At 68.2% G+C, this 22,731-nt stretch overlaps 3 protein-coding genes across 18 annotated transcripts in view; 2 read left to right on the plus strand and 1 right to left on the minus strand.

Annotated features, from left to right (window-relative positions):
- TMEM94 (transmembrane protein 94) overlaps window positions 1-9,524 on the plus strand; it is a 31,487-nt gene extending 21,963 nt beyond the window's left edge. For 3 of the 11 annotated variants that reach the window (XM_045572188.1, XM_036412485.2, XM_036412488.2), the window contains 24 exons: window positions 146-232; window positions 403-519; window positions 816-872; window positions 1,074-1,178; window positions 1,268-1,432; window positions 1,599-1,808; window positions 2,245-2,560; window positions 2,799-2,972; window positions 3,310-3,412; window positions 3,517-3,734; window positions 4,411-4,592; window positions 4,685-4,835; window positions 5,073-5,185; window positions 5,303-5,402; window positions 5,711-5,819; window positions 6,026-6,215; window positions 6,415-6,492; window positions 6,782-6,867; window positions 7,139-7,220; window positions 7,483-7,631; window positions 7,719-7,813; window positions 7,919-8,012; window positions 8,172-8,342; window positions 8,473-9,524. In XM_045572188.1, coding sequence (XP_045428144.1) covers window positions 146-232; window positions 403-519; window positions 816-872; window positions 1,074-1,178; window positions 1,268-1,432; window positions 1,599-1,808; window positions 2,245-2,560; window positions 2,799-2,972; window positions 3,310-3,412; window positions 3,517-3,734; window positions 4,411-4,592; window positions 4,685-4,835; window positions 5,073-5,185; window positions 5,303-5,402; window positions 5,711-5,819; window positions 6,026-6,215; window positions 6,415-6,492; window positions 6,782-6,867; window positions 7,139-7,220; window positions 7,483-7,631; window positions 7,719-7,813; window positions 7,919-8,012; window positions 8,172-8,342; window positions 8,473-8,545 — 3,225 coding nt within the window. In that variant the 3' untranslated portion in view covers window positions 8,546-9,524. The remainder of the gene's footprint in view (window positions 1-145; window positions 233-402; window positions 520-815; window positions 873-1,073; window positions 1,179-1,267; window positions 1,433-1,598; window positions 1,809-2,244; window positions 2,561-2,798; window positions 2,973-3,309; window positions 3,413-3,516; window positions 3,735-4,410; window positions 4,593-4,684; window positions 4,836-5,072; window positions 5,186-5,302; window positions 5,403-5,710; window positions 5,820-6,025; window positions 6,216-6,414; window positions 6,493-6,781; window positions 6,868-7,138; window positions 7,221-7,482; window positions 7,632-7,718; window positions 7,814-7,918; window positions 8,013-8,171; window positions 8,343-8,472) is intronic. The other 8 variants (XM_036412486.2, XM_036412489.2, XM_045572185.1 and 5 more) reach the window with 6 other exon arrangements.
- CASKIN2 (CASK interacting protein 2) lies at window positions 9,358-22,106 on the minus strand. Of its 5 annotated transcripts, none has more exons than XM_036412491.2 (20): window positions 21,961-22,106; window positions 20,287-20,838; window positions 16,799-16,850; window positions 16,224-16,321; window positions 15,757-15,902; window positions 15,558-15,653; window positions 15,336-15,466; window positions 15,083-15,191; window positions 14,699-14,807; window positions 14,347-14,441; window positions 13,693-13,954; window positions 13,460-13,578; window positions 13,303-13,372; window positions 13,111-13,202; window positions 12,880-12,990; window positions 12,700-12,801; window positions 12,438-12,576; window positions 10,823-12,307; window positions 10,514-10,736; window positions 9,358-10,139 (listed from the first exon to the last, which is right to left on the minus strand). In XM_036412491.2, exons 2-20 carry the CDS (start codon window positions 20,378-20,380, stop codon window positions 10,049-10,051), a joined length of 3,624 nt encoding a protein of 1,207 aa, XP_036268384.1. In that variant the 5' UTR covers window positions 20,381-20,838; window positions 21,961-22,106; the 3' UTR covers window positions 9,358-10,048. The 5 variants fall into 5 exon arrangements, with proteins under 5 accessions (XP_036268384.1, XP_036268385.1, XP_036268383.1 ...); XM_036412492.2 differs by having other exon boundaries at window positions 13,312-13,372; window positions 13,460-13,581; XM_036412490.2 differs by having other exon boundaries at window positions 13,460-13,581.
- LLGL2 (LLGL scribble cell polarity complex component 2) overlaps window positions 12,673-22,731 on the plus strand; it is a 45,435-nt gene continuing 35,376 nt past the window's right edge. The window contains exons 1-2 of one of the 2 annotated variants that reach the window (XM_036412512.1): window positions 12,673-12,684; window positions 15,993-15,999. The gene's annotated coding sequence lies outside the window, so the exon portion shown is untranslated. The remainder of the gene's footprint in view (window positions 12,685-15,992; window positions 16,000-22,731) is intronic. The other variant, XM_036412502.1, reaches the window with a different exon arrangement.

Genomic DNA, 22,731 nt, shown 5'->3' on the forward strand with positions numbered 1-22,731 from the left:
GGGGGAGCCTCAGGGCTGGCTCAGGAGTGTGAGTGGAGATGGGGTCCCGGAGTGAGCCAGCCAGTGTCAGAGGAAGGGGAGCCTCAGAGGCTGCGTCTCCTCTGGGGCCTGGCGGTTAAGGCTGCACCTCTCCCCCTCCCGACAGGCCAGCTTCCTCATCACCAACGCCCTGCGCTTCATGCTGAGCGCGCCCGGGGTCACGTCCTGGCAGTACACGCTCCTCCAGCTGCAGGTAACGCCCTCCTCTCTGTGCTGTCCTCCCTCCCGGTGGCCGCGTCCCCCATGCTCCCTGGCTGTCCCTCCTCTGCTTCCCCTCCCTCCCTCCTGCCCCGTCCCCCAGCCCTGCCCGCCTCCAGGGCCGGCCGCCCTTCCAGCGCCCTCAGTGCGGTCCCTGCCCCGCAGGTGAATGGCGTCCTGCCCATCCTCCCCCTGCTCTTCCCGGTCCTCTGGGTCCTGGCCACCGCCTGCGGAGAGGCCCGCGTCCTGGCCCAGATGAGCAGGGGCTCCCCCAGCTCCCTGGTAGGTCTTCCCGAGGCAGCGGGCCGGGCAAGGGGAACAGGACAGGAGCTGCCGGCGGAGCGGGCGCTGCCCCGGGAACAGGGGCCGGAGTGGGAGTGAGGCCCTTCCCACCCCAAAGGCCTCCAGGCCAGGCCCGGGGAGGGGAGTGCCTGGCTCTCGGCACACAGGGGGGCCGGGCTGCCTGGGGCCGCCCTTGGCCCAGATGTTGGGAGCCTCACTGGTGTGGGGCCCCCCCTGCCAGTGCGGAGGCCCGTGTGGGGCAGTGTCCTCCCTGAGCTCCCCTTCTCTCTGCGCAGCTGGCCAAGTTCTCGGAGGACACTCTCAGCAGCTACACAGAATCCGTGTCCACTCAGGTACGCTCACCGGGCCCATCCTGGAACCCTGAACGCCCCACTTTATGACCATTGGGCTCCCAGAGCCCGGGTCCCCCTCTCACACTCCCCTCCGCACCCAGCTCCCGGGGGCCCCTGGGCCGTGGCCTCTGGTGTCCCCCGTGGCCCTCTCCTGGGAAAGGTGGCCGAGTCCCAAACGGCCTCGCGGCCATTCTGCCACAGGAAATGCTGCGCAGCATCTGGGGCCACTTCCTGCGGGTGATCCAGGGCACGTCGCCGACGCTGAGCCACAGCGCCAGCCTGCTGCACAGCCTGGGCTCCGTCACGGTGAGGCCCGGGAGGCCGCCCGCAGCCCGCTCCCCTGCACCGGTGTCTCCTGGCGCTCACCGGCCCGTCTCCCCCGCCACCTCCCGCAGGTCCTGTGCTGCGTGGACAAACAGGGCATCCTGTCGTGGCCCAACCCCAGCCCAGAGACCGTGCTGTTCTTCAGCGGGAAGGTGGAGCCCCCGCACGGCAGCCACGAGGACCTGACTGACGACGTGTCCATCCGCTCCCTCTGCCACTTCGAGGTGGAGGAGGAGGTGCGGGGGCTTCCGGGAGGGCGAGGCGAAGGAGGACCATGAGGATCTGCCTCTGAGCGGCGCAGGCGCTGTCCCCAAAGGCAGAGAGGGGACGGCAGCACCCCGCCTCCCTAGTCCGGGCAGCCACGGGGGCCCTGGTCTGAGGTCTGTACCCCTGTCTCCGCAGCCCCAGGAGCGGGACGCCCTCCTGGCGGGCTCCCTGAACACCACGCTGCACCTGGCCAACGAGCAGGAGCGTGACGCCTGGCCTGCCGACGGCCCCACGGCCGCCGAGCCCTGCTCCCACCTCCGAGGCCACGGCCACAGCAAGCACCCGTCCGGCTCCAGCGTGAGCTTCAGCCGGGACCCCGAGGGCTGTGAGGAGGAGCCCGGCAAGGTGAGGGGGGCGAGAGCAGCCCCGCCCTCAGGCTCCCCTGCTGCAGGGGCCCCGGGGGTGCGGCCAGCTTCTCAGGCCCCAGGCTTGGCCTGGCAGGGCACCTCCTGGCGGCCCTTGCCCCTCCCTGGATGTTGCCTCTGGTCATGTGTGCGAGGAGGCCCCTTCCTCCTAGGCACGGCCTGCCAGTGGCTCCCGGAAAATACTCGCCCTGAGAAAGGGCCTCCATGGCTTCCTCCTTGGTCTGTCACCCTCTTAGATATTGCCCGTGTCTTTGGGCACAAGAGCTAGAAGCAGCCAGGAACTCAAGAGAGACAAGGAGGGGGTCTCTGGGCGGGGCGGGGAAGCGTGAGCACGCTGCGGTGGGAAGGGGGTCTTCTCTCAGGAGCACCCACGCCAGTCCCAGCCTGAGGCCCCTGCTCCCTCCGCACCGCCCCAGACGCAGCCGGGGCCGGAGAGCGAGCCCTACGAGGAGGAGGACTTCGTGTGCGACTACCACCTGGAGATGCTGAGCCTGTCGCAGGACCAGCAGAACCCCCCCTGCATCCAGTTCGACGACTCCAACTGGCAGCTGCACCTCACCTCCCTCAAGCCGCTGGGCCTCAACGTGCTGCTGAACCTGTGCAACGCCAGCGTCACCGAGCGGCTGTGCCGCTTCTCCGACCACCTGTGCAACATCGCGCTGCAGGAGAGCCACAGCGCCGCGCTGCCCGTGCACGTGCCCTGGGGCCTCTGCGAGCTCGCCCGCCTCATCGGTGCGTGTCCGCCCGCCGCACACCGGCCCCGGGCCTGGCGTTCACCGACGTCACCGGGAGCCCTTTTCCTCCTGTCCTTCCCCTGGAACGGGCACTGCTGTCTGACAGTGCTTCCTGCTCTGGCACAGAACCGGGGGGGGGACCTGCCAGCACGGATTTCCTCCCGTGAGGTGGAGGGTGGGGGCGGGCCAGGGGCCGGGCTTCCTCCCAGGGGCCCTGACATTGCCCTCTGCCGCAGGCTTCACCCCCGGGGCCAAGGAGCTCTTCAAGCAGCAGAACCACCTGGCGCTCTATCGCCTCCCCAGCGCCGAGATGGTGAAGGAGAGCTCCCTGGGGCGGCTGTCCTATGTCACCAAGCGGCGCCCCCCGCTCAGCCACATGATCAGCCTCTTCATCAAGGACACCACCACCAGTGAGCCTCCCGGGCTTGGCTCACGTCGGGACCAGCCTCCCAGGAGCTTGGGCCACGGCTCTGCCCTCCTCGTCCCTTTTTGGGATGAGCACAGGCAGCTTCGCAGATGTGGCGGGGAGTGGTTTGGGGAAGCAGGTGGGATGGGCACAGAGGATGGGGCTGTCTGCAGGGTAGGGAGCTCAGTGCCTGCATGATAAGCCCAGCGGCGTTCTACACAGGCTCCCCATGGCGAGGCTGGGCTAGTTCCCTCCATCCCGGGATGGCCGTGCTCCCTGTGAGGGCAGAGAGAGGGGTGGCTTGGGCACTGATGGTCGGCCTTTTTGTTCACTGCCCTCAGGCACAGAGCAGATGCTGTCCCATGGCACAGCAGACGTGGTCCTGGAGGCCTGCACAGACTTCTGGGACGGAGCTGACATCTACCCTCTTTCGAGTTCTGACAGGTGGGTGCGGGGCCGGAGCACTCGGCCCAGGCGGTCTGCCTTCCTGCCCACAGACCTGGGGCGTCCCCCGACCCCTCGCCTCACTTCCGCCTGCTTCCCGGCAGAAAGAAGGTGCTGGATTTCTACCAGCGCGCCTGCCTGTCCGGCTACTGCTCCGCCTTCGCCTACAAGCCCATGAGCTGCAGCCTGTCCTCCCAGCTCAACGGCAAGTGCATCGAGCTGGTGCAGGCGCCCGGCCAGAGCAGCATCTTCACCCTGTGCGAGCTGCCCAGCACCGTGCCCATCAAGCTGGGCACCCGCCACAACAGCTGGAGCTCCGACGGTACCGTGCGCGCCGTCCTGGGGGCCGGAGCGGGGAGGGCTTCCCGGGAATCCATCGTAGCAGAGGGGACAGCGGGCCCAGCCCTGGGCCTGGGGCGCCCGGGGGGGCAGTCACTATCCGGTGACGTGGGGGAGCCCCGTGGTCATCTCCTGTATAAACTGTCCTCCTCACGGGTTTCCTGTGACCCTCCAGCGGGACAACATATAGAAACGGCTTTCTTTGAAAGTTACACAGTAGCGGCAGTAGGGCCTGAGCCTCTCTGAGCAGACAAAAGGCAGGCCCCAGACCCCGCTGGAACAGCGGGACTCGGCTCCACTGACCCCTCCCTCCCCTCCCTCCGCCAAACACACCGGGTCTTAGATCTGAGAGACGATGAATCGAAGCCATTGCCAAGGGTAGGGCCAGCCCCCTCGCCCAGACCAGGCCGGGCTGCGGTCCCTCGGGGGCATTGTCACCGGACTGATGAGTGCCTTCCATTGTCTTTTCTCCCGTGTCTGTTGGCTCCTCCGTGCGTCCCGGCTGTGTGCGTGCGTGGCTGTGTGTGGTCCGCTGGGGCCTGCGTGCTCTTGGATTCGGGTGTGTGGCGTCTGTGTGTGGCCCGGGGCGCCTCCTGGAATGTGCTGGCTCCCGGGGTCCTGACCGGGCCGCGTGCTGGCCGGCCTGGTGTGACCTGAAGAAGGGATCGGGGAGGCTCTGGAGAAGGAAGACTGCATGCAGGCCCTGAGCGGCCAGATCTTCATGGGCATGGTGTCCTCCCAGTACCAGGCCCGGCTGGACGTCGTGCGCCTCATCGACGGGCTGGTCAATGCCTGCATCCGCTTCGTCTACTTCTCTTTGGAGGACGAGCTCAAGAGCAAGGTGGGGAGCGCCCCCCCGCCCCCCTGCTGCCACTGACCCCCGTCCCCACTGGCTTTGGGGCTCATCTGCTCACTGCTGTCCGCCTCCCGCAGGTGTTTGCGGAGAAGATGGGCCTGGAGACGGGCTGGAACTGCCACATCTCCCTCACTCCCAACGGGGACATGCCCGGCTCCGAGATCCCCCCCTCCAGCCCCAGCCACGCTGGCTCCCTGCACGACGACCTGAATCAGGGTGAGGGTAAAGGTTTGTGGTGGGGACAAGGTGGGCGTGGGGGAGCCCCCCGCCTTGGAGCTATTCTGGAAAGAACGCATAGAGCCCTCCTGGTACATACACTCCACCGGAAAAGGGCTCACACCTCCCAGGGAACAGCTGCTGAGGGAGGAGAGGGGGCCCGGGCAGGAAGTTCCATGCCACCTGCAGGGCAAGGAGAGGCCCCAGAAGGCTGGCCCCGAGGTGAGGGACGGGCTTCTGTCCCCACAGTGTCCCGAGACGATGCGGAAGGGCTCCTGATGATGGAGGAGGGCCACTCAGACCTCATCAGCTTCCAGCCCACGGACAGCGACCTCCCCAGCTTCCTGGAGGACTGCAACCGGGTACGGCGGTGGGGTCCGCGCCTCAGGCCCCTGGGAGTGGCACGTGGCAGAGAGAGGAGGGTCCCGGGGCCCTGGTCCCCGACCCCGAGGCCATGGGCATCTCTGCTTCTTCTCCAGGCCAAGCTGCCCCGGGGCATCCACCAGGTGCGGCCCCACCTGCAGAACATCGACAACGTGCCGCTGCTCGTGCCCCTGTTCACTGACTGTACCCCCGAGAGTGAGTACTGTGCCCTCGGCGCCCCAGGCAGCCTGCTCCCTTCCCCTGAGGCTGACCAGCCTGCGATGCCGTGAGCTCTTGAGGAGATGGGGTTCCCGTGCAGGAAGCAAAGGCCCCTGGGCCGGGAGGAGCTGGGGAGCCTAGTGGGCTGGAGCCGTGGGAGTGCCCATTCGGGGAGTCAGAAGCGTCACAGGACTGGGTAGGATAGTCACAAAGGGAGTCCACCTCCCCGTTTCCTGTCCTGGGGGTCTCTGCCCAGCGCCCTGCATGGGGCTCCGCCTGCCTGATTTGTGACTGACTGCCCACAGCCATGTGTGAGATGATCAAGATCATGCAGGAGTACGGGGAGGTGACCTGCTGCCTGGGCAGCTCTGCCAACCTGCGGAACAGCTGCCTCTTCCTCCAGAGCGACATCAGGTCAGGGGCACCCCCTCTGCCTCCCGGAGGCCCCAGATTGGGTTTTCAAGGGGCTGGGGCATATAGGATGGCCGATCTTGCCCTGGTTGAGGGGACCAAGGGACCTGGGCATGGTGGGAAGAGGGAGCAGGCGCTTGCCCCATGCTGCGGGAGATGGGGTCTCCTGAAGTGCAGCTGATGGGTATGCTCCCCCCTGTGCTGCTCAGCATCGCCCTGGACCCCCTGTACCCGTCCCGCTGCTCCTGGGAGACCTTCGGCTACGCCACCAGCACCAGCATGGCCCAGGCCTCGGAGGGCCTGTCTCCCCTGCAGCTCTCAGGGCAGCTCAACAGCCTGCCCTGCTCCCTGGCCTTCCGCCAGGAGGAGACCATCAGCATCATCCGCCTCATCGAGCAGGTGGGGCGTGGGCTGCCGTGGGAGCGGGCACGGGGCCTGCTTGGGGCCGGGGTGGGGGTGGGGGTTATCATGACACAGGATCTGTCTGGGTTGCCTCCAGGCAAAGCTTTCGCAGGAGCTTTGGGGCGTCTGGCTCCTGGCTGAGGTTTGTCAGCTGCAGGGTCTGAGCGAGGCCACCATCTGTCCTTCCGGTCCCTAGGCGCGGCATGCCACCTACGGCATTCGCAAGTGCTTCCTCTTCCTGCTGCAGTGCCAGTTGTCTCTCGTGGTCATCCAGGTGAGCGGGCAGCACAGACATCGTCCCCTCCCACCCACTTCTTTGCTCAGGGCCAGTCAGTCTGAGGCCAGTTGGGAGGCTGGGAGGATGCAGCACAGTCTAGGGGTCCCCAGCGCCCCTCTGACACCGCTGGGCTTTTGGAGGTGACCCCTGAGCAGAATAGTGTCCCTCTAGCCCCGCTCCGCCAGGCCAGGGCGTGAGCGTCTGTCTGGGCCCAGGGCCAGGCAGCCTTGGACTCCGTGTCCTCCGTTAGCGGAATCTGACGTGCTTCCTGGCTCTCCTGGGCCAGTTCCTCTCTTGCCTAGTCCAGCTGCCACCACTGCTCAGTACCACCGACATCCTGTGGCTGTCCTGCTTTTGTTATCCTCTGCTCAGGTGAGACGCCTCTCCCTCTGTGCCAGGCAGGCAGGGTGGGAGGTCACCCAGCACCCCAGGAGCCCGGGTTCAGGGACCCCTGCTCAGCGCTCACCTCCCCTCACAGAGGGAGCGTGTGTGTGTGTGTGTGTGTGTGTGTGTGTGTGTCCCTCTGTCCTGATCCTCCTGCTCACCATCCCCCACCGCACTCCCGACTCCTAAGAGGCTCCTCATGTGGGAAGTAAGAGACAGAGGGTCACGTGGCCGCCCTTCACCGGTCTCTGCTTTTCAGCATCTCTCTGCTGGGGAAGCCCCCCCACAGCTCCGTCATGTCTGTGGCCACAGGGAAGAACCTCCACTCCATTCCCAAGAAGGTAGGCCAGGCGGGCGGAGCCCGGGGGCCTGCGCCTTGCCCGAGGGGCTGGTCCTGGGGCAGGGAGTGATCAGGATGCGGCCTCCATCACACCAGAGGGAGGTGTGGGAGAGCTGGGACAGATCCTCGCCGGGGCGGGCAGCCCCTGCTCCTGTCCCCCGTCCGGCTGCCCCTCACTGAAGAGCCTGTTGAATCCGAGTGTCGAGTGCCGGAGGGGCCGTGGCCGTGGCCTCTGGAGTGACGGGCCTCCTTCCCCCCCACAGACCCAACACTACTTCCTGCTCTGCTTCCTGCTCAAGTTCAGCCTCACCATCGGCTCGTGCCTCATCTCCTTCGGCTTCACACTGCAGAGCTTCTGTGACAGCTCCCGGGCCCGCAACCTCACCAACTGCTCCTCCATCGTGCTGCCCAGGTGAGCCCCGCCCGGCCCCGCCCCGCCCCCACTCGCCCCGGTCCGCCGCAGGGCCCTGAGGGCTGAGTGCACACCTTGCTTTGGCAGCCACGCCGACACGGCTCCGGCCTGGTTTGATGACTTTGCCAACGGGCTGCTTCTGGCTCAGAAGCTCACTGCCGCCCTGATCGTCCTGCACACTGGTGAGGGCTCCCGGAAGGGGCCAGTGGTGGCTGGTGGGGTGCCCCGGGGACCAGGCCTTTTCCGTGGCAAGTCTGACAGGTCCCCCCCCATCCTGTTTCCTCCAGTCTTCATCTCTGTCACCCACGTGCACCGCACCAAGCCGCTGTGGAGGAAGAGCCCCCTGACCAACCTCTGGTGGTCCATGACGGTGCCCCTGGTGTGAGTGGCTCGGCTGGAGGGGCTGGGGCTCTGGCAGGGCTGTGACCTGAGGGTGGGGTTTGGGCCGGAGTTGAAGGGTGCCCTCCTTGAGCTACTGCCGTACTGAGAAAGGCGAGGGAGAGAAGAGCCCGGCTGACAGGCGCTGCCCTCCTCCTGCAGCCTGCTGGGGCAGGTGGTCCAGACGGCGGTGGACCTGCAATTGTGGACGCACAGGGACAGCCGCGTCCACTTCGGCCTGGAGGATGTGCCGCTGCTGACGTGGCTGCTGGGCTGCCTGTCCCTGGTCCTCGTGGTGGTCAGCAACGAGATTGTGAAGCTGCACGAGATCCGGTGAGCCACTGGCAGGGCGCTCCCTCTGGGCCCGGGCATGCTCCCTGAGCCCGTCACCCCCTGGGCTCTGTTCCCTGCCTCCTGTAGCCTGTCCTGACCCCATTTAACCTCCTGTCCCTCCCCTCCCCAGGGTCCGGGTCCGCTACCAGAAGCGACAGAAGCTGCAGTTTGAAACGAAGCTGGGCATGAACTCGCCCTTCTGAGCCATTGGCCACGGTGGCCACGGTGGCCCTGGTCCCCAGGGGCCGCTCCCAGACCCACTTCTGAGTCTGAGGAGTTGGTATCATGAATGTTTCAGGGTTTGCTCTTGTGCCCCTGGCACTGAGGCCCCGATCCCCGTGCCAGACCCAGCTGTCGCCTTGACCCCCAGGGCTCCTGTGGCGTGAGCCAAGGCCGTGTCAGGACAGCCGGCTTTCCGGCCGCACCAGGGCATTCTTGAACGTATGACCTCATGTGCTTAGCAGAGGGGCTCCCAGCCCAGTCCTCCCGTGGGCTGTCCTTCTTCAGGGTCCACTCAGCCCGCGCCCTGAGCGCCGGGATCCGGGCAGGGCTGTGGGCGTGCGGCCAGGGCCCGGCCGTTTTGAAGGAACACTGGCAGCAGCTCTCAAGGTCGCCGTCGAAGGTCAGGGTGAGGGTGCAGCCTCCCTGCGCCCTCCATCCTGTCTTCCTGGGACAGGGGCCTCACGGGGACCTGAAGTGAAGGCCCCCGTCACCTGGAGCTGCTCCTGTGCCTGCCTCGAGCTGGCCAGTCAGTCTCGGGGACACGGCCCAGGGCTCCATCCAGTCCCTGCAGGGTTCTCCCGGGAGAATGTTTTTATTGGTGTATATTTTTTACTGGAAATGAGCCTTTTAGGAATGAATGTAGACTGTATTAAAATTTATAAATTGTGTAAGAAAGACCGGTGGCTGGTCCCTGAGGCAGCCACTGAGGGGAGGAGGGGAGGGCCCTAGCCTCCCTCCTGCCAGCGACAGCCCCGGCTCCGGCGAGGTCCGCGCACAGACCCAGACACAGGGATCACGTAGAGTGACACTTAATTGGCGTTAGTGGGGTAGGAGGTTAATTTACAGAGCCAGGGCCCGCCATCAGGCCAGGCTGGGCAGCGGGCACTCCTGCTGTGGCCGGAAGCCCCTCCCCACTGCGTCCTCTCAGGCAGTTATAGAATAAATTCCATTTAAAATATATGCATTTCTCTCTGCTTAAAAAATAACATTTACAGTTGAAAAAGTTTGGACTTTGGGGGGGTCTGTTAGTCCCACTGCCCCCACCCCCGCCGGCTCTGCCTCGCTTCGGGCAGGCAGGGCGCCGCCAGCAAGCAGGCCCCGATGGCTTATTTACATGTCCTGTGTACACCTGTGGGGACCCAGCCAGACACGGCTCCTCCAGCCGCTGCTCCCGACAGCACCGCAGGTGGCAAGAGGACCTCGGCACGAGAACTTGAGATGCTGGCGGGGGGCCTGGGGGGGGGCAGAGAAGCACTGCCACCACCTTTCTCCCTGGGCGGAAGCTCTTACCAGGGTCCCTGACCGAAGGGTAGGGGGGCTCTTTGCTCAGGTTACACACTGGGCGGGGTTCCGCTGAGATATCAGGTCTGACAAGCCCCTTGGCCCCCGCTCCCCTGGAACTGCAATGCTGACAGCCGCTGGCTCGGAGCGGCAGGAGCTTCTGTGCTGGGGCCAAGGCAGTGGATGCTGCAGGCGGGTCGAGCTCAGTCCAGCATGGCATCCAGCTGGTCAGCCAGGGCGTCAAACATGGTGCTGATGTCATCCAGGATGTGCTTGGTGGAGGTGCTGGGGGTGCTGCGGGGAGCACTGGGTCAGACCAGCCGGTAATCAGACCGCCCGCCAGCCCTGGGCGAGGGCTGGTGCCGAGCGCCCGGCTGGTGCCAAGTGCTTTCCAAGAAGGAGCCGCTGTCCGTCCATACACCGTGCCCGTGGCTCAAATGACCTGTCCAGGCTCCCGTGCCTCTAAGCGGCAGAAGCCAGCTTCCCTGCAGGTCGGACCCAGGTGACTCCCAAGCTCTGGGCTCCTCCCCTTCCAACAGGGGGTCCCCAGACTGAGGATCTGCCCGTGAGGTCCCTGCCCCCAACAACCCCAGGACCCTGGAGAGAGGATTTGGGAGGAAGCGTTCCCCATGCCGCCACCTTCTCCCCGCCCTGCCAGCAGCCCTCACCCCTCTCGCTCCTCGGCGCCGATGCTCTTCTCCGCGGCCCGCAGTGCGGCCGCCAGGGACGAGCTGGTCCGCTCCAGTCTCCGCTGGGCCTGGCCGGAGCCCACGGCCGCCGCCCGCTCTGGACGGGGGGGCGGCACAGGGCGTGGGCCGGGCCGAGGAGCCCGCTCAGGGCCAGAAAACGCCAGCTGGGTGCAGGCCACAGACACAGGCTTGGGAGCTGTTCCTGCAGAGACAGGTTGGCTTGTGACTCAACTGGGCAGGACACAACCCCTGCCAACGTGCCCGGTGCCCGCAGGCCCTGCCTCATACCTGCTCCGGGCACCTTGATGAGGGCAGCGGGCGGAGCTGTGGGCTCCGGCTCCCCACGCTGCCGATGGCCTGCCGAGCTCTCCAGAGCTGGCCCGGGGCAGGGGGGCTTGGCGGGCGGGGTGGGAGGGCTGGGAGGAGGAGGGGCTGGAGCTCCCGGAGTGGGAAGGCTGCTAGGGTCTGGCTGAGGAGGGCTGGGAGGAGCCACAGGGGACTCGCTGGGGAGCTGGGAGGGCATGGGGACAGGGGGGACGGAGGGGCTGGGCATGGCGGTGGCCACTCCGAAGGCCAGAAGCGCCGTCTGCAGCGGCTCCCTCTCCCGGCATTTGGGCCTCCGCTTAACAGTGTCTGACTCTGTGAGGTTGAAGTCGAGGCCGGTGGGCACTGGCGTGTCTCGGGACGGGGGACCGGCCGGCTTGGGCCGCTGTTTGATGGTCAGGTTCCCCTCCTCGGCGAACGGGAGCCCCTCCCCCGAGCTGCCCCGGGACGGGGGTTTCCCCTCGGGCCCCGGGTCCTCCTCCTCCTCCGTGTCCGAGGCGGGGCCCGCGGGGGCAGGGGGGCCCGGGGGCTCTGACGGGCCGGTCGGTTCGCTCAGTGTCCGCCTCCGGGGCCCAGGGGCCCCCTCTTTGGGCCCCAGGCTCCCGTCTAGTGGAGGGGGCTCTGGGGTGGGGCCGGAGACGGAGCTGAGGCGCTTTGGAGGCGGGGGCGGCGGGCCTTTGCGTCGGGCCCGGAGGGCGAAGGACTGGCTGCGGGGAGCTCCTCGGGCTGGGGTCTGGCTGGGGCTGGTCCGGGCCAGGGCACTGCGCCCTGGTCGCCGGGTGAGGGTGGCGTAACTGCCCAAGGCACTGCCCACCGGCCCTTCGGCCTCCCCCTCGGCCTCCCCCTCGGCCGGGCCCGGGCGGCTCAGGCTGTGGGACCTGCGCTTGGGCCGGGGAGGGTCTGGGGGAGCAGCAGGGGGGCCAGCCAAGTACGAGAAGGCTCGGGGCGCCCCTGGAGGTGGCCCCGGGGCTGGGCTGGCGGAGGAGCCCTGAGGGTACATGAAAACATAAGCAGGAGGCCCTTGGCCAGGAAGCGGGGAACAAAGCTTAGGGGGCCGCTCCGTGCCCTCCGGAAGGTTCCTTTCCTGTGAGGTGCCGGGGTCCCCACTACCGGGCTGAGGGCCAGGCTGCTCCTGTGAGTGGCCAGACCCTCGTGAGCGAGCGCCAATGCTCTCCTGGCTTGGGGAGCGGGGAGGGGGCAGGGGGAGTGGCTCGGGGCCACCCCCGACCATGGCTGCCTGTAGCTCTGGGCTCAGCTCGCTGCCTTGGAAGGTGAGGAGGCGGGGGCCGGCGGCGGCAGGTGCGTCCCCGTTCTCCAGCCCCTCGATGGCCATCAGCTCCGGGCCCCTGGCCGGGCGGCAGCCGCCCTCGCCGGGGGCCTCCCCGTGCGGCAGGCCCCGCCGCAGCTCGGCCAGACGCTTCACCCCCAGCATGAGCTTCTTCTGGTGACCTGAGGGGGTGGGTCCGGGGGCAGGGTTCGCGGGGCTGCACATGGCCACCCCGCTCCCCTCAGCCCCGTCCTCTCTTCCGGGCCTGGGCCCTGAAAACGTTTTGAAGACCCGTGGCGGCAGGGGGCTCACCGAGCTTGTTGACGCCGATCTCCTGCAGCTCCTCCCAGGTGAGGTCGGCCACCAGCGCCATGGAGTCGTAGCCGCTGCCCAGCAGCTTCTTGTGGTACTGCGGCAGCCCCAGCGCGCACAGCCACTCCAGCAGGTCCGCCTGCGGCACAGCGCGGTCAGAGCAGGCTCCCGCCGGCCACGGCCCGGGCCAGGAGGCGCCACGGCCACGGCCACGGCCACGGCCACGGCCACGGCCGAGCGGGAGCTCGTGCCGCCCACTCACCGGGATGTAGTTGGGCAGCCACTCGGTGATGCTCAGCTGGGCGATCTCCGAGGCGATCTTCTTCCTGTGCCCCGGCTTGGTCACCCCGATGGCCGTCAGGTCCTGCCCCGAGGGCGGGGGGTGCCGTTAGCCTCTGCTCTGCCTGCGGGGCCCTCCCCGCCCGCCCGCAGGGACACCCACCTCCGGCGTCATGCGGCTGATGGTGGGCACGTCGTAGCCGGCCTGCAGGAAGTGGGCGGTGTAGCCCTGCAGCTGGAACTCACTGAGCCAGTTATAAATGGCCTGGGCGTCCTGAGGGCGGGAGAGGGCTGGCGTGAACGCGCCGAGTGTGCTGAGCAGGGACTTCAGTCCCTACCGAGGCCTGTGCAACCCCCACCCGGGGCCTGCGGCCCCTGCCCCGCAAGACCCCACCTTCCCCTCCAGCAGCTGCTCCGGCCGCACGTCCTGAGGGAAGAGCTGCTCCCCGGAGTGGCAGTTGGCCGGAGGGCGCTGGCTCAGGCTGCCTGTGCGGAGGGACAGAAATGGAATCGGTGGGCAGGAGGAAGGGGTGCCAAGTCCTCAGCCCTCACCCGCACCTCTGCCCGCCCGTCCAGGCCCGTTTACCTTTCCTACCTGCCAGGGCCGGGGGGTGCAGGCCTGGCGGCCCCGGGTCCTCGCCGGCAGAGGGAAGCGGCTGCACACGGGGAAGGAGCGGCTCAGCGTCCGCGGAGGTGGCAGCAGGAGGGGGAGCCCTGCCCCCGCCACACCCCCGCCCTCGTACCTGGGCGTTCTCGATCAGGAGCCCAGGGCCGTGGCCGTTGGTGCCCTCAGAACTCTGCCCGCTGCCAGCGCTGCGGATGCTGCCCACACTGCCCTCGCTGCCCACACTGTTCCTGTCACCTGCTGGAGAGGCGGGAGCAAAGGGGCCGGAGTCCCAGTTGGCCCTGCCGACCGACGGCTGCCTGGCGGTCAGACGCCCACCCTGGTGCCAAGCTGCCCCCCAGGAGGATGTACCTGGGCTGTCTGGGCTGAGGCCCACCCGAGGGAGCTGGCCGTAGGTGAGAGGGTGCAGGGGGTCGTCGGCAGGGGGCTGCGGTGTCCGGGAGAAGCTGGGGCGCAGGGGCGTGGGTGCAGGGGGCAGGCGGGGCGCGGGGACGCCCACCCGCTTGCTGACCACCTCGACGATGCCGGGCGGGAAGTAGCCCACGCGGTCGGTGCCCCGCTGGCTCTCGTGGATGTGGCCCTTCCAGCGGCCGTCAGGGTGCTGCTCGAGCACCTGGGCGAACGGGGGCCGGGGGGGGGGGCAACGGTCAGCCCTGCGGCCCCCCGCCCCCAGGAAGCCGGTCTCCGATGCACAAGCCAGCCCACGGTGCTGCCCCGGCGCCAGCAGCCAGCCCAGGCCCCGGCGCCTCTGGCACACACAGCCGAGTCCTGGCAGCCGCCCGGCCGCCATCCCAGCTGCCCCGCTTGCTAGCTACGTGGCCGGGGAAGTCACAGCCGCTTCTCTGAGCCTCTCCGCGGAGGGAAAGGGGACAGCACCCTCCTCCCCGGGCTGGAGAGAGAGCAGCGGTGCAGCTCCTGTCAGACCCCGGCAGAGCCGGCCGCAGGTCCCCGCCAGGGAAGGGATAGGACCCCGGATTCGCAGAGGAACGCCCGCGCCGTCCTCACCGTGATGACGTCCCCGGCCCGGACGTTGAGGGCCGTGGGGTCGTGGAGGTTCCAGAAGTCCTTGAGGGCTCGGACCTTCAGGATCCCCGAGGCCTCTGAGGGAAGGGGGAGGACAGGTGTCAGCCGGGGCTCAGAGCGCCTTCCGGCCCCGTTGTCCCCTCAGGCGCCTCCCGGGCCCCTGCCTCCTCCTCCTCCTCCTCCCCCACAGCATTCCCCCCCGACGGCCCAGCCCAGGAGAGCATCTCCACTCCTGCTTCCTGCACCCCCTGGACGGAGGCCCCGGGCGGGTCTTCCACACGCGCACGCGCACACACGCACACGCACACGCACACGCACGCACACACGCACGCACCCCGCAGCAGCTGCTTGATCTCCCGGCTGGCCTGGGAGGTGGTGAACTGATTCACGATGTCCAGGGCCGTCTGGTTGTACGTGTTCCGAATGTTCACGTCCACGCCGCCCTGGGGACACAGTGCGGGTGAGCGTGCCCTGAGCAGCTCGCCCGTCACTCCCACAACCCTCACCACCGCCAGGAGGCAGGTGCTGTTTCCTGTGTCACAGGTGAGGGAGTGCAGGCTCAGCGGGAGGGTCAAGGACGAGCTCCAGGTCCTTCGGTAAGAGGCAGAGGTGGGGCTGGAACCAGGTCCGTCTGCTCTCCAGCCACGTGGCCACCCCCCTGCTGGCGGGGACACCCCTCAGAGCCTCCTCGGGCAGCCTCAGACCCGGCCACACCCACCTCCAGCAGCAGCCGCACCACCTCGGTCTTGCCGTAGAGTGCGGCCTCGTGCAGCGCCGTGCCCGTCTTGGTCTGGCGGTTGATCTCGATGCCCGCTCTCAGCAGCTGCCTGCGGAGGCGGGGCAGTCACAGGGCGGAGGGGGCGGGAGAGGAAGCGGGGGCCAGGGAGGAGGTCAGCAGGGCAGGGCACTGAGGGGCGCTGCTGGCTCCCGGGAAGGGGATGAGGAAGTGAGGGTGGGGGAGCGGCCGGTACCTGATGACCTCTCTGTGGCCGTTCTTGGCAGCCAAGTGCAAGGGCGTGGTGTAGTTGGGGTCACACGGGTCCTTGGCCTCGCCCTCCAGCAGGGCCACACACAGGTGGCTGTTCAGTAGCAGCTGGGCCACCTGTGGGCAGTAGCACCAGGTAGAGCCTCCTCTTGGGACCCCCCCCCCCCCAGACGCCCAGAACCAACCCCCCAAGGGCTGCAGGCCTCACCTTGAGCCGCCCGAACTCGCAGGCCAGGTCCAGGGGCGTCTTCTTGGCCTTGTTGACCAGGCACGGGTTGGACTGGTGCTGGAGGAGCATTTCTGACTGGGGGCAAAGGGGAAGCCGAGTGAGGGGTGTGGCCTGGCCAGCCCCTCGGTGCCAGCCCTGGCCCCCTCCCAGCACCCCTGCGGGCGGGCGGCTCGCGTACCACCTCGTAGTGGCCATACTGGGCAGCCAGGTGCAGCGGGATCTGCCCGTCCAGGGACGCGGCGTTGACGGCCGCCGAGGCCCGCAGCAGCAGCCTCACGGGCTCCAGCCGGCCCTGCCAGGCGGCGTAGTGCAGCGGGCGCATGCCTGCCGGAGCGAAGGGGCTTGTGAGGGGCCTGGCCGGTGTGGGGCCCGGGCAGGGGACCGAGCAGGGTCTGGAGCCACGCCAGCGGGGAGGGAGACAGACCCGACGCCAGCGACGCTGGCTGCGCCTGGGCTTGGTCAGCAAGAGGTCCGGCCGTGCCCTGCCCACCATGGTGGCCCCCTGACAATGACCTAATCGCAACCCCCTCCCCGGATACTGGGTCGTCAGTACCCCACCCCCATGGGATGGAGACTAAGAGGTGAAGCATTTGCAGGCCCAAGAAATGATGCCAACAGGGCCAACAGGGGCTCCGGGGGCCTCACCGTTGCTGTCCTTGATGTCCACGGTGGCCTGCGCCTCCAGCAGCAGGGCAATGAGCTCCAGGCTGCCCCCCAAGGCGGCATGGTGCAGAGCAGAGAACCTAGCGGTGGGACACACCGTGGGGGTGTCAGTGAGTAGCCCCTGCCCCCCAAATCCTGTCTTCCACACCAGACCCATCCCAGGGGCCGGCAGGGCTGGGTTACTTGCCCACTGTGGGGACCCCCCCCCCCCCCCGGCTGCCGTGGGAGCGCAGAGCAGCCGGGCAGCGCCATGAAAGGGCCCAGTGTCTGGGCTGAGAGGCCTGTTTGTCTGGCTGCCCCCCCGGCCGGCCCCGGGGAGGGGGCCGTGGGAGCAGGAGCCTGAGGGCTCCCATCCTCCGGGGAGAAAAGGGGGCCTGGCAGGAATCTGACCCGAGGAGGCCCCTCAGAGAGGCCCCGGGCCCCTCCCCCCCCCCCTCCCATCAGCCGGCCCAGGACTTCAGCAAACACGCGTCCAGGGCCAAGTGAGAGGGGAAGGGGCTCCGGGCCCTCCCGCTCGGCCCTCCCCCGCGGCAGCTGCCGGAGCCGGGCTCACTCACCCGTCAGCGTCCTGGTAGTTGACGTTGAGTCTCTTTGTGGAGCCGAGCAGCTCTGGGGGTCAGAGCAGGAGGCGTCAGGACACCCTCAGCCTCACCCTAAGCCAGGGCTCCCTCTCCCCCACCTCCCAGACCCGCTGACCTCTCGGCGTGCAGGACAGCACCTGCCCCATGGCCCCCTCCTGCCAGGGCCCCGGCCCCCAGCTGAGGGCAAGGAGTGCGGGGAGCGAGCGGCCTCAGCGTGGCCCGGCTCCTTTATAGCGCCGGGGGGCGGGGCGGGGCACCGCACGCCAAGCCCTCCATGGATGGGCCCACGAGCACATGGTTAGCATTCCTGCCTGCGCGGCCAGGAGCGAGGCCCATTGTCCGGGACGGGGGCGGGGAGGACAGGAGAGCGGCGCCAGCGGCTGGAGAGTGGAAGGGCAGATGCCAGGGCCACAGTGCCCAGCCCTACCACATCCCTGAACGGAGCATGTGGAGCAGGGGGTGCCAGACAGGCCCGCACAGAGCCCCAGCTCTGCCACGTACTTGGCTGTCTGAGCTTGGACAAGTCCCAGAACCTCCCGGGCTCAGTGTCCCCATCTGTAGAATGGGCTGACCACGGAACCCGCCCACACGCAGAAGATGGGAGCTATCCCCCCTGGGCACTCCCTACCCTTCAGCCCTCATCAGCAAGACGCTGTCCTTCAGCCAAAGCTGGGACAGCCCCGCCTGGGCCCAGGCGGGAGACTGCGGGGTGGAGCGAGAGGAGCTAGAGGCCTGGGCAGGATGCTGCTTCGGCCCCGCGGGGACAGACAGGACTCATCAGGTGTGTTCCATCGGGAGCCAGGGCACCGGGGGGGGGGGTGGTCCCTGTGAGTGCTGGGGGCAGAGGCGCATGCCTGCCATGGCGGCCCCGCCTTCTGCGGGACACACCCCTGCGGGGAGGAGGAGGCTGGCTCACCCCGGGCAGGCGGGGTGCCAAGCATGCTGGTCCAGGCCTGCCCCCGGGCCCTGGAGGGCCCCGAATACCCCAGCTACACAGGGCCTCCCAACAGGGAGGGACCAGCCCCGAAGTGACGGGTGTGGGGCGGGAGGCAGGGCACAGCGCTTAGGGCTGAGCCGATGAGGCCACTGCGGAAAAGGCAAACAACCGAACCAAGGAGGAGCTCGGCGGAGCGGGGCAAGGGGCCCCGAGAACAAGCACCGGCCCCCAGCCTTCCTCTGGCCGTGGAAGGCCTGTCCCAGGGAACCAGTGGGGTCTCGGGAAGCCGGGGCTGGGGAGGCAGGAAGGGCCTGGCTCAGCGTCTTCCTGGTGGAGCCCCGCTCTGGGCCCCAGTGAAGATGACCCAGAAGATGCCTCCACCTGCGCCAGCCGGACAGCCAGGGCCGGGGCGGCCTCTCCGGGGAGTGACAAGACAATGTGACAGCGGAGACAGGAACAGGGGCCGGGCGGCCCGGCTGGGTGGCTCTGTTCTCTCCAGAACAATGGCCGGAAAGGCGGTGGGGGGAGAGGCTCGCAGGGACTGGGCCTGGGCCGGGGACCTTGGTGGGAGGGCGGAGGGGTCTGGGTTCTGGCCTGGCTCCAGGCACTTCCCCTCCGGCCGGGCTGAGGGTGGAGGGGTCACTCCTGATTTAGGCTGGGGCAGAGGATGTGAGCTCAGCGGGCCACCCCCAGCCACTCGGTTTCCTCTGGCCCAGGAGACAGTGGGAAGAGGGAGGGGGAAGGAGGGCGGGGGCGCGGCCAGAACAATCCTAGGTGATTCTGACGAGCAGCCAAGTGTGGGAGCACAGGCGGAGGGCACGGCTGGCCTCCGCTCCCAGCACAATGGCGGGGTGACCTTGGCTCTCTGGGGGTCAGGCTCCTTATCTGTAAGTGGGTGTAGTGGCAGGGAGTTAAGGGGACCACAAGTTCATGAGCTGTAGGGTCTGCACAATGTCACCTGGCCTTCCCTCCTTCTCAGAGGTCTGGGGAGGGAGACACAGGGCCAGGGCCTCCTGGGGTGTCATAGCGCCCACTCTGTGCTCACGTCCCTTTGGGGGCTCGGGGAAAGGATTGCTTCCCTGACAGACAGGGAGCCCTCCTGGAGCTCAGGATTCCCGCTGTGAGGTTCCCACCAGCCGCCAGGCCCCACCCCGTCCTCCTCTGGACCTCCCTCTGAGGCCAACGGCAGCACCACCGAGGCCTCCTGGGCAGGCTGCCAAATCCAACACAGAGGTGAGGGGAGAAGGGTGAATGCTCCCACTCCTGGGGCTCCAGGGGCCTCTTCAGCACCTTCTCCCCATCGTGCTCACCCTGCACCCGCTTCCCCAGGGCACAGGGACACCCCCACATCTCCATCTCCCTCTGCTTTGGGGCTCCGACCTTAAGCTCCCCCCTTCTAGCATCCACTGGCAGGTGTGGGTGGGATAAAGAGATGCTTTCATTAGCCAAAGTGGATCCCAGAGGCCCAGGGCCCGGGGGACCCTCTCTCCTCCAGTCCAGCGTGGTGGCAGCAGCCACTCCGCCCTGCTGGTACGGGGCTCCAGGGGACAAGTGTAGCGTCCTGGGCCGGAGAGCTCGCCCTGAGGCCGAGAGGTCTCACCCCCTGGGGTCTCACAGCAGAGGTTCCCAGGAGACGGGGCTCAGGTGTGACCCCCCACAACCGTCAGACCAGTGCCCTGGGCTCCGGGGAAACTCCGCAGATCAGCGCAGGCCACTGCCACCAGGGACACGGGGGGGGGGGGGGGGGGGGCAGGGGGAAAGGGGCTTCAGCACGTGGCTAGGTAGTGCTGGACTTTGCTTCAGGTAAACTCTGTTTAGAGCTATTTTATGGACGTGCCCGCTAACGGAAGACAGCGCAGGGATGAGCTGGTGGGGCGGTGCGGGTGGGGGCGGGGCTGTCTGTCAGTCTTTCCCAGCCCATTATCGGAAACCCCGTGGCTGCAGAGAACAATCTGAAAACCACCTGCTGGAAGAAAACCCCGAGCGCGAACGCGGGCAGGAATTCCGGTTTGTTCATTCACGGCCGGGACCCAGGGCCCCGGAGCGCGGCCTGGCCGGCGCACAATAGGCGCCCAAAACCATCTGAATGGGCCCGGAGGGTTTGGCTCAGGTTCGGCTCCCGGTCAAGGACACGTTCCCCGGCAGGGTGGGCGGGGAGGCAACCAATGGCCGTGTCTCTCACGTGGATGTCTCTCTCTCCCCCTCTCCGCCCTCCCTTCCACCCTCTCTGAAAGCAACGGGAAAAGTATCTTCGGGCGAGGAATTAAAAACCTGTTTCTAACTTGAATGAATGCACTCCAACCTTTCACTTCACAGGTGAGGAAACAGAGCCCAGAGAGGTTAGGTTAGTTGCCTAAGACACACAGCAAGCGGGGCCCGACTTCCTCTCTGGCTCTCACACAAGACAGTTCTCTCTCCCCCTCCCCAGACCCCCGTGACACCCCCTTCCTCCCCCCTCTCTCTGCAACCTGAGCTCTCAGAGGAGGGTCTCAGCCGGACAGTCCCCCCGCCCCCATCCAGTACTCACTCGTCTTTGCAGCCTTGACTTTGGCCACCAGCTTCTGCACGCCAGTCACGTCTCCGTTCTTGACGGCGAGGATCAGGTCCTGTTCACGACCCATCCTGGCCCCCAGGCCGGGCTCTGGGCTCAGACGCCCAGGGGAGCGGCCGGAAACCTGGTCTGCAGCGCTGAGGCGTCAGGGTGCCATGCCGTGGCCCTGCAGAGGGGGCCCGGCGTCCTGGGGCGCGAGTCTGGTCTCAGGCAGCGGGCCCCTTGTCAGGCACTGACAGGTATTCCCACAAGGTGCTCCGCGAGCTGCCGCCACAGGCAGGAAAGCCGATCTCCGAGGGGGCGGAGGCTGCTCGGAAATCTGGACAGATATCAGCTTGCCGCTTCCGACAGCCCGGGCTGGGCCTGGGCCGGGCGCGCCAATCTTCCCGGCGTGGCTCTGGCTCAGGAGCACCGGTGCCCACCCAGAAGGCCGCCAGCATTCCCTCGGGCAGTGGGCAGCGGCGGCGGCGGGCAGGCCTCGGGGTTCTGGAAAAGGGTCGGTGTTTTTGCTGAGGGCTAGGCCTGAGCCTGCAAGGATCCCAGAAGCGGGGCTCTGAGGACGAGCAGGTCAGGGCCTCCAGGGAGCCCCCCAACTACGCTGGCTGTCCCAGGAGCCGGGGGCAGGGGGGGGGCTGGCCACTCAAAGCGGGAAGGGAGCTGCCATGCTTGAGAGGACTCTGGAGGGGGAGAGGCGGCAATCTGCGAGGGGGCTGAGTCACCGAGGCCCCCCGGCACCTGGCAGCATCTCAACCTGGGCAGGCCGGGCAGCAGCCTGTTCTCCACAGCCCCAGGGCTGACACCCACGGGCAGCTGCGTGCCAGGAGGTGGGGCCGGGAGGGCCGGGCACAGGCAGACAGGAGGGTCACTCCCTGTGGAAGGTGCCAGCCCCCAGACGCCTCCCTCCCGCCCCACGCTTTACTAAAGCAGGGCTCTTTAGGGATTCAGAGTGGAGTGGGGAGCTCAGGGCCCCCCGTTTCTGGCAGGGAGGTTTCCCAGCACCTGTTGCTGACCTCTCCTCACGCCTCGTGCAGACTGGAGAAGCAGCTGGGCACAGAACAGAGACCAGCGCTGGGGCACTGCTGGCAAATGGGGCTGCCTGCGCCCCCCCCCCCCCCGCCCCAAGCCTGAACCTGAGGCCCCGAGCCCCAACTTCACTGCAGAAAAGCTGACGTCAGCTCCTCACGGGCCACGAATTCGCTGCCCCGAGTCCCGCGGCATGACACCGGCATGGCACCCGGGCAGGCCTGGGGCTCCGGCTGCGGACCCCTCGCTCCTCAAAGCGTCCCGAGCCCCATCCAGATGGCACTCCCTCCGAGGGCACTCCCTCCGGGGCCCCGGCCGGCGCGGGGGGAGGCGCCCCTGGCAGCGCCTGGGGTCGGGCGGGCTCCCCCGCCCCCCGGAATGCCCGCCCAGCGCCGCGCAAACCCCCAGCCCGGACCCGGCCCGGCCGACCCGGGAACAAAGCGGCGGGGGGGCCGGGCCGGGGCCGGCGCCGGAGCGATGGACGCGGGAGAAGGACGGAGTGGGGAGGCGCGAAGGAGGTCGGACGGAAGGAGCCCAGGGACGGCGGCGCCCGCGGATCCCGCAGGAAAAGTTAGTTTGCGCCCGCCCTCCAGGGCACGGCCCCCGGCCCGGGCCGCGCAGCCTCACCTCGCCCGGCCGCCCCGCCGGGGGTCCGGGTGGCCCCGCGCGGTCCCTGGCGCTGCGGACGGCGGCTCCCACGGCCCCCGGAGCCCCTTTCTCCTCCTCCTTCCCGAGGCCGCCCGGCGCCTCCCGCAGGAAATCCCGCCCCTCCCCCGTCCCTCCCGCCGGATCGGGAGCGCAGGGACCGTCCCGGCCGCGCTCCGGGCTGTCAGTCAGCGCCCGCGGCCCCGCCCCGCCCCGCGCCAGGCCCCGCCCCCTCTCTCCTGAAGCTGGCGGGTCAGCGCATGCGCCCAGGTGCAGCGGGGGTTGGCGGGGGCGGGGGAGCGGGGAGAGATCGCGTCCCTGAGTTCCAGTTGCGGAGCTTGGGCGATCTGGGGATCGAGTTTTTTAGGCCGAAAGGTGTGCGACTGGGTGGGACAGAGAGGACGTGATCTGGAGTGTGGAAACCGGGGACCCCACTTGGGGAGCCCCCCTTGGGAAGTCCCCCTTTACTCTTCGCCCCTCCTCGCCCTCCCCGGGGCTCCCGCAGTGACCTCCACCCGCCTGCAGAGTCGTCGGTGCACTGGCTGGTCGGAGCAATGGTGCCACCTAGCGGTCCGAATCGGGGCGGCCCGCGGAGGCGGCGGGGTGGACCCCCGCCTCGAGGAGGTGCTAACGACAGGCTGGGGTGGCGCTTCAGCACCATCTCGGGCCGGACAGCGCCTCCCGCCCCCTTGGGCTCTGGAAACCCGGCTTCCACCCCCTCAGAAGGGACCTAACGGGAGACCCTGAAGGAAA

The sequence above is a fragment of the Pipistrellus kuhlii genome, unplaced genomic scaffold (genome assembly GCF_014108245.1).
Source record: "Pipistrellus kuhlii isolate mPipKuh1 unplaced genomic scaffold, mPipKuh1.p scaffold_m20_p_44, whole genome shotgun sequence".
NCBI lineage: Eukaryota > Metazoa > Chordata > Mammalia > Chiroptera > Vespertilionidae > Pipistrellus > Pipistrellus kuhlii.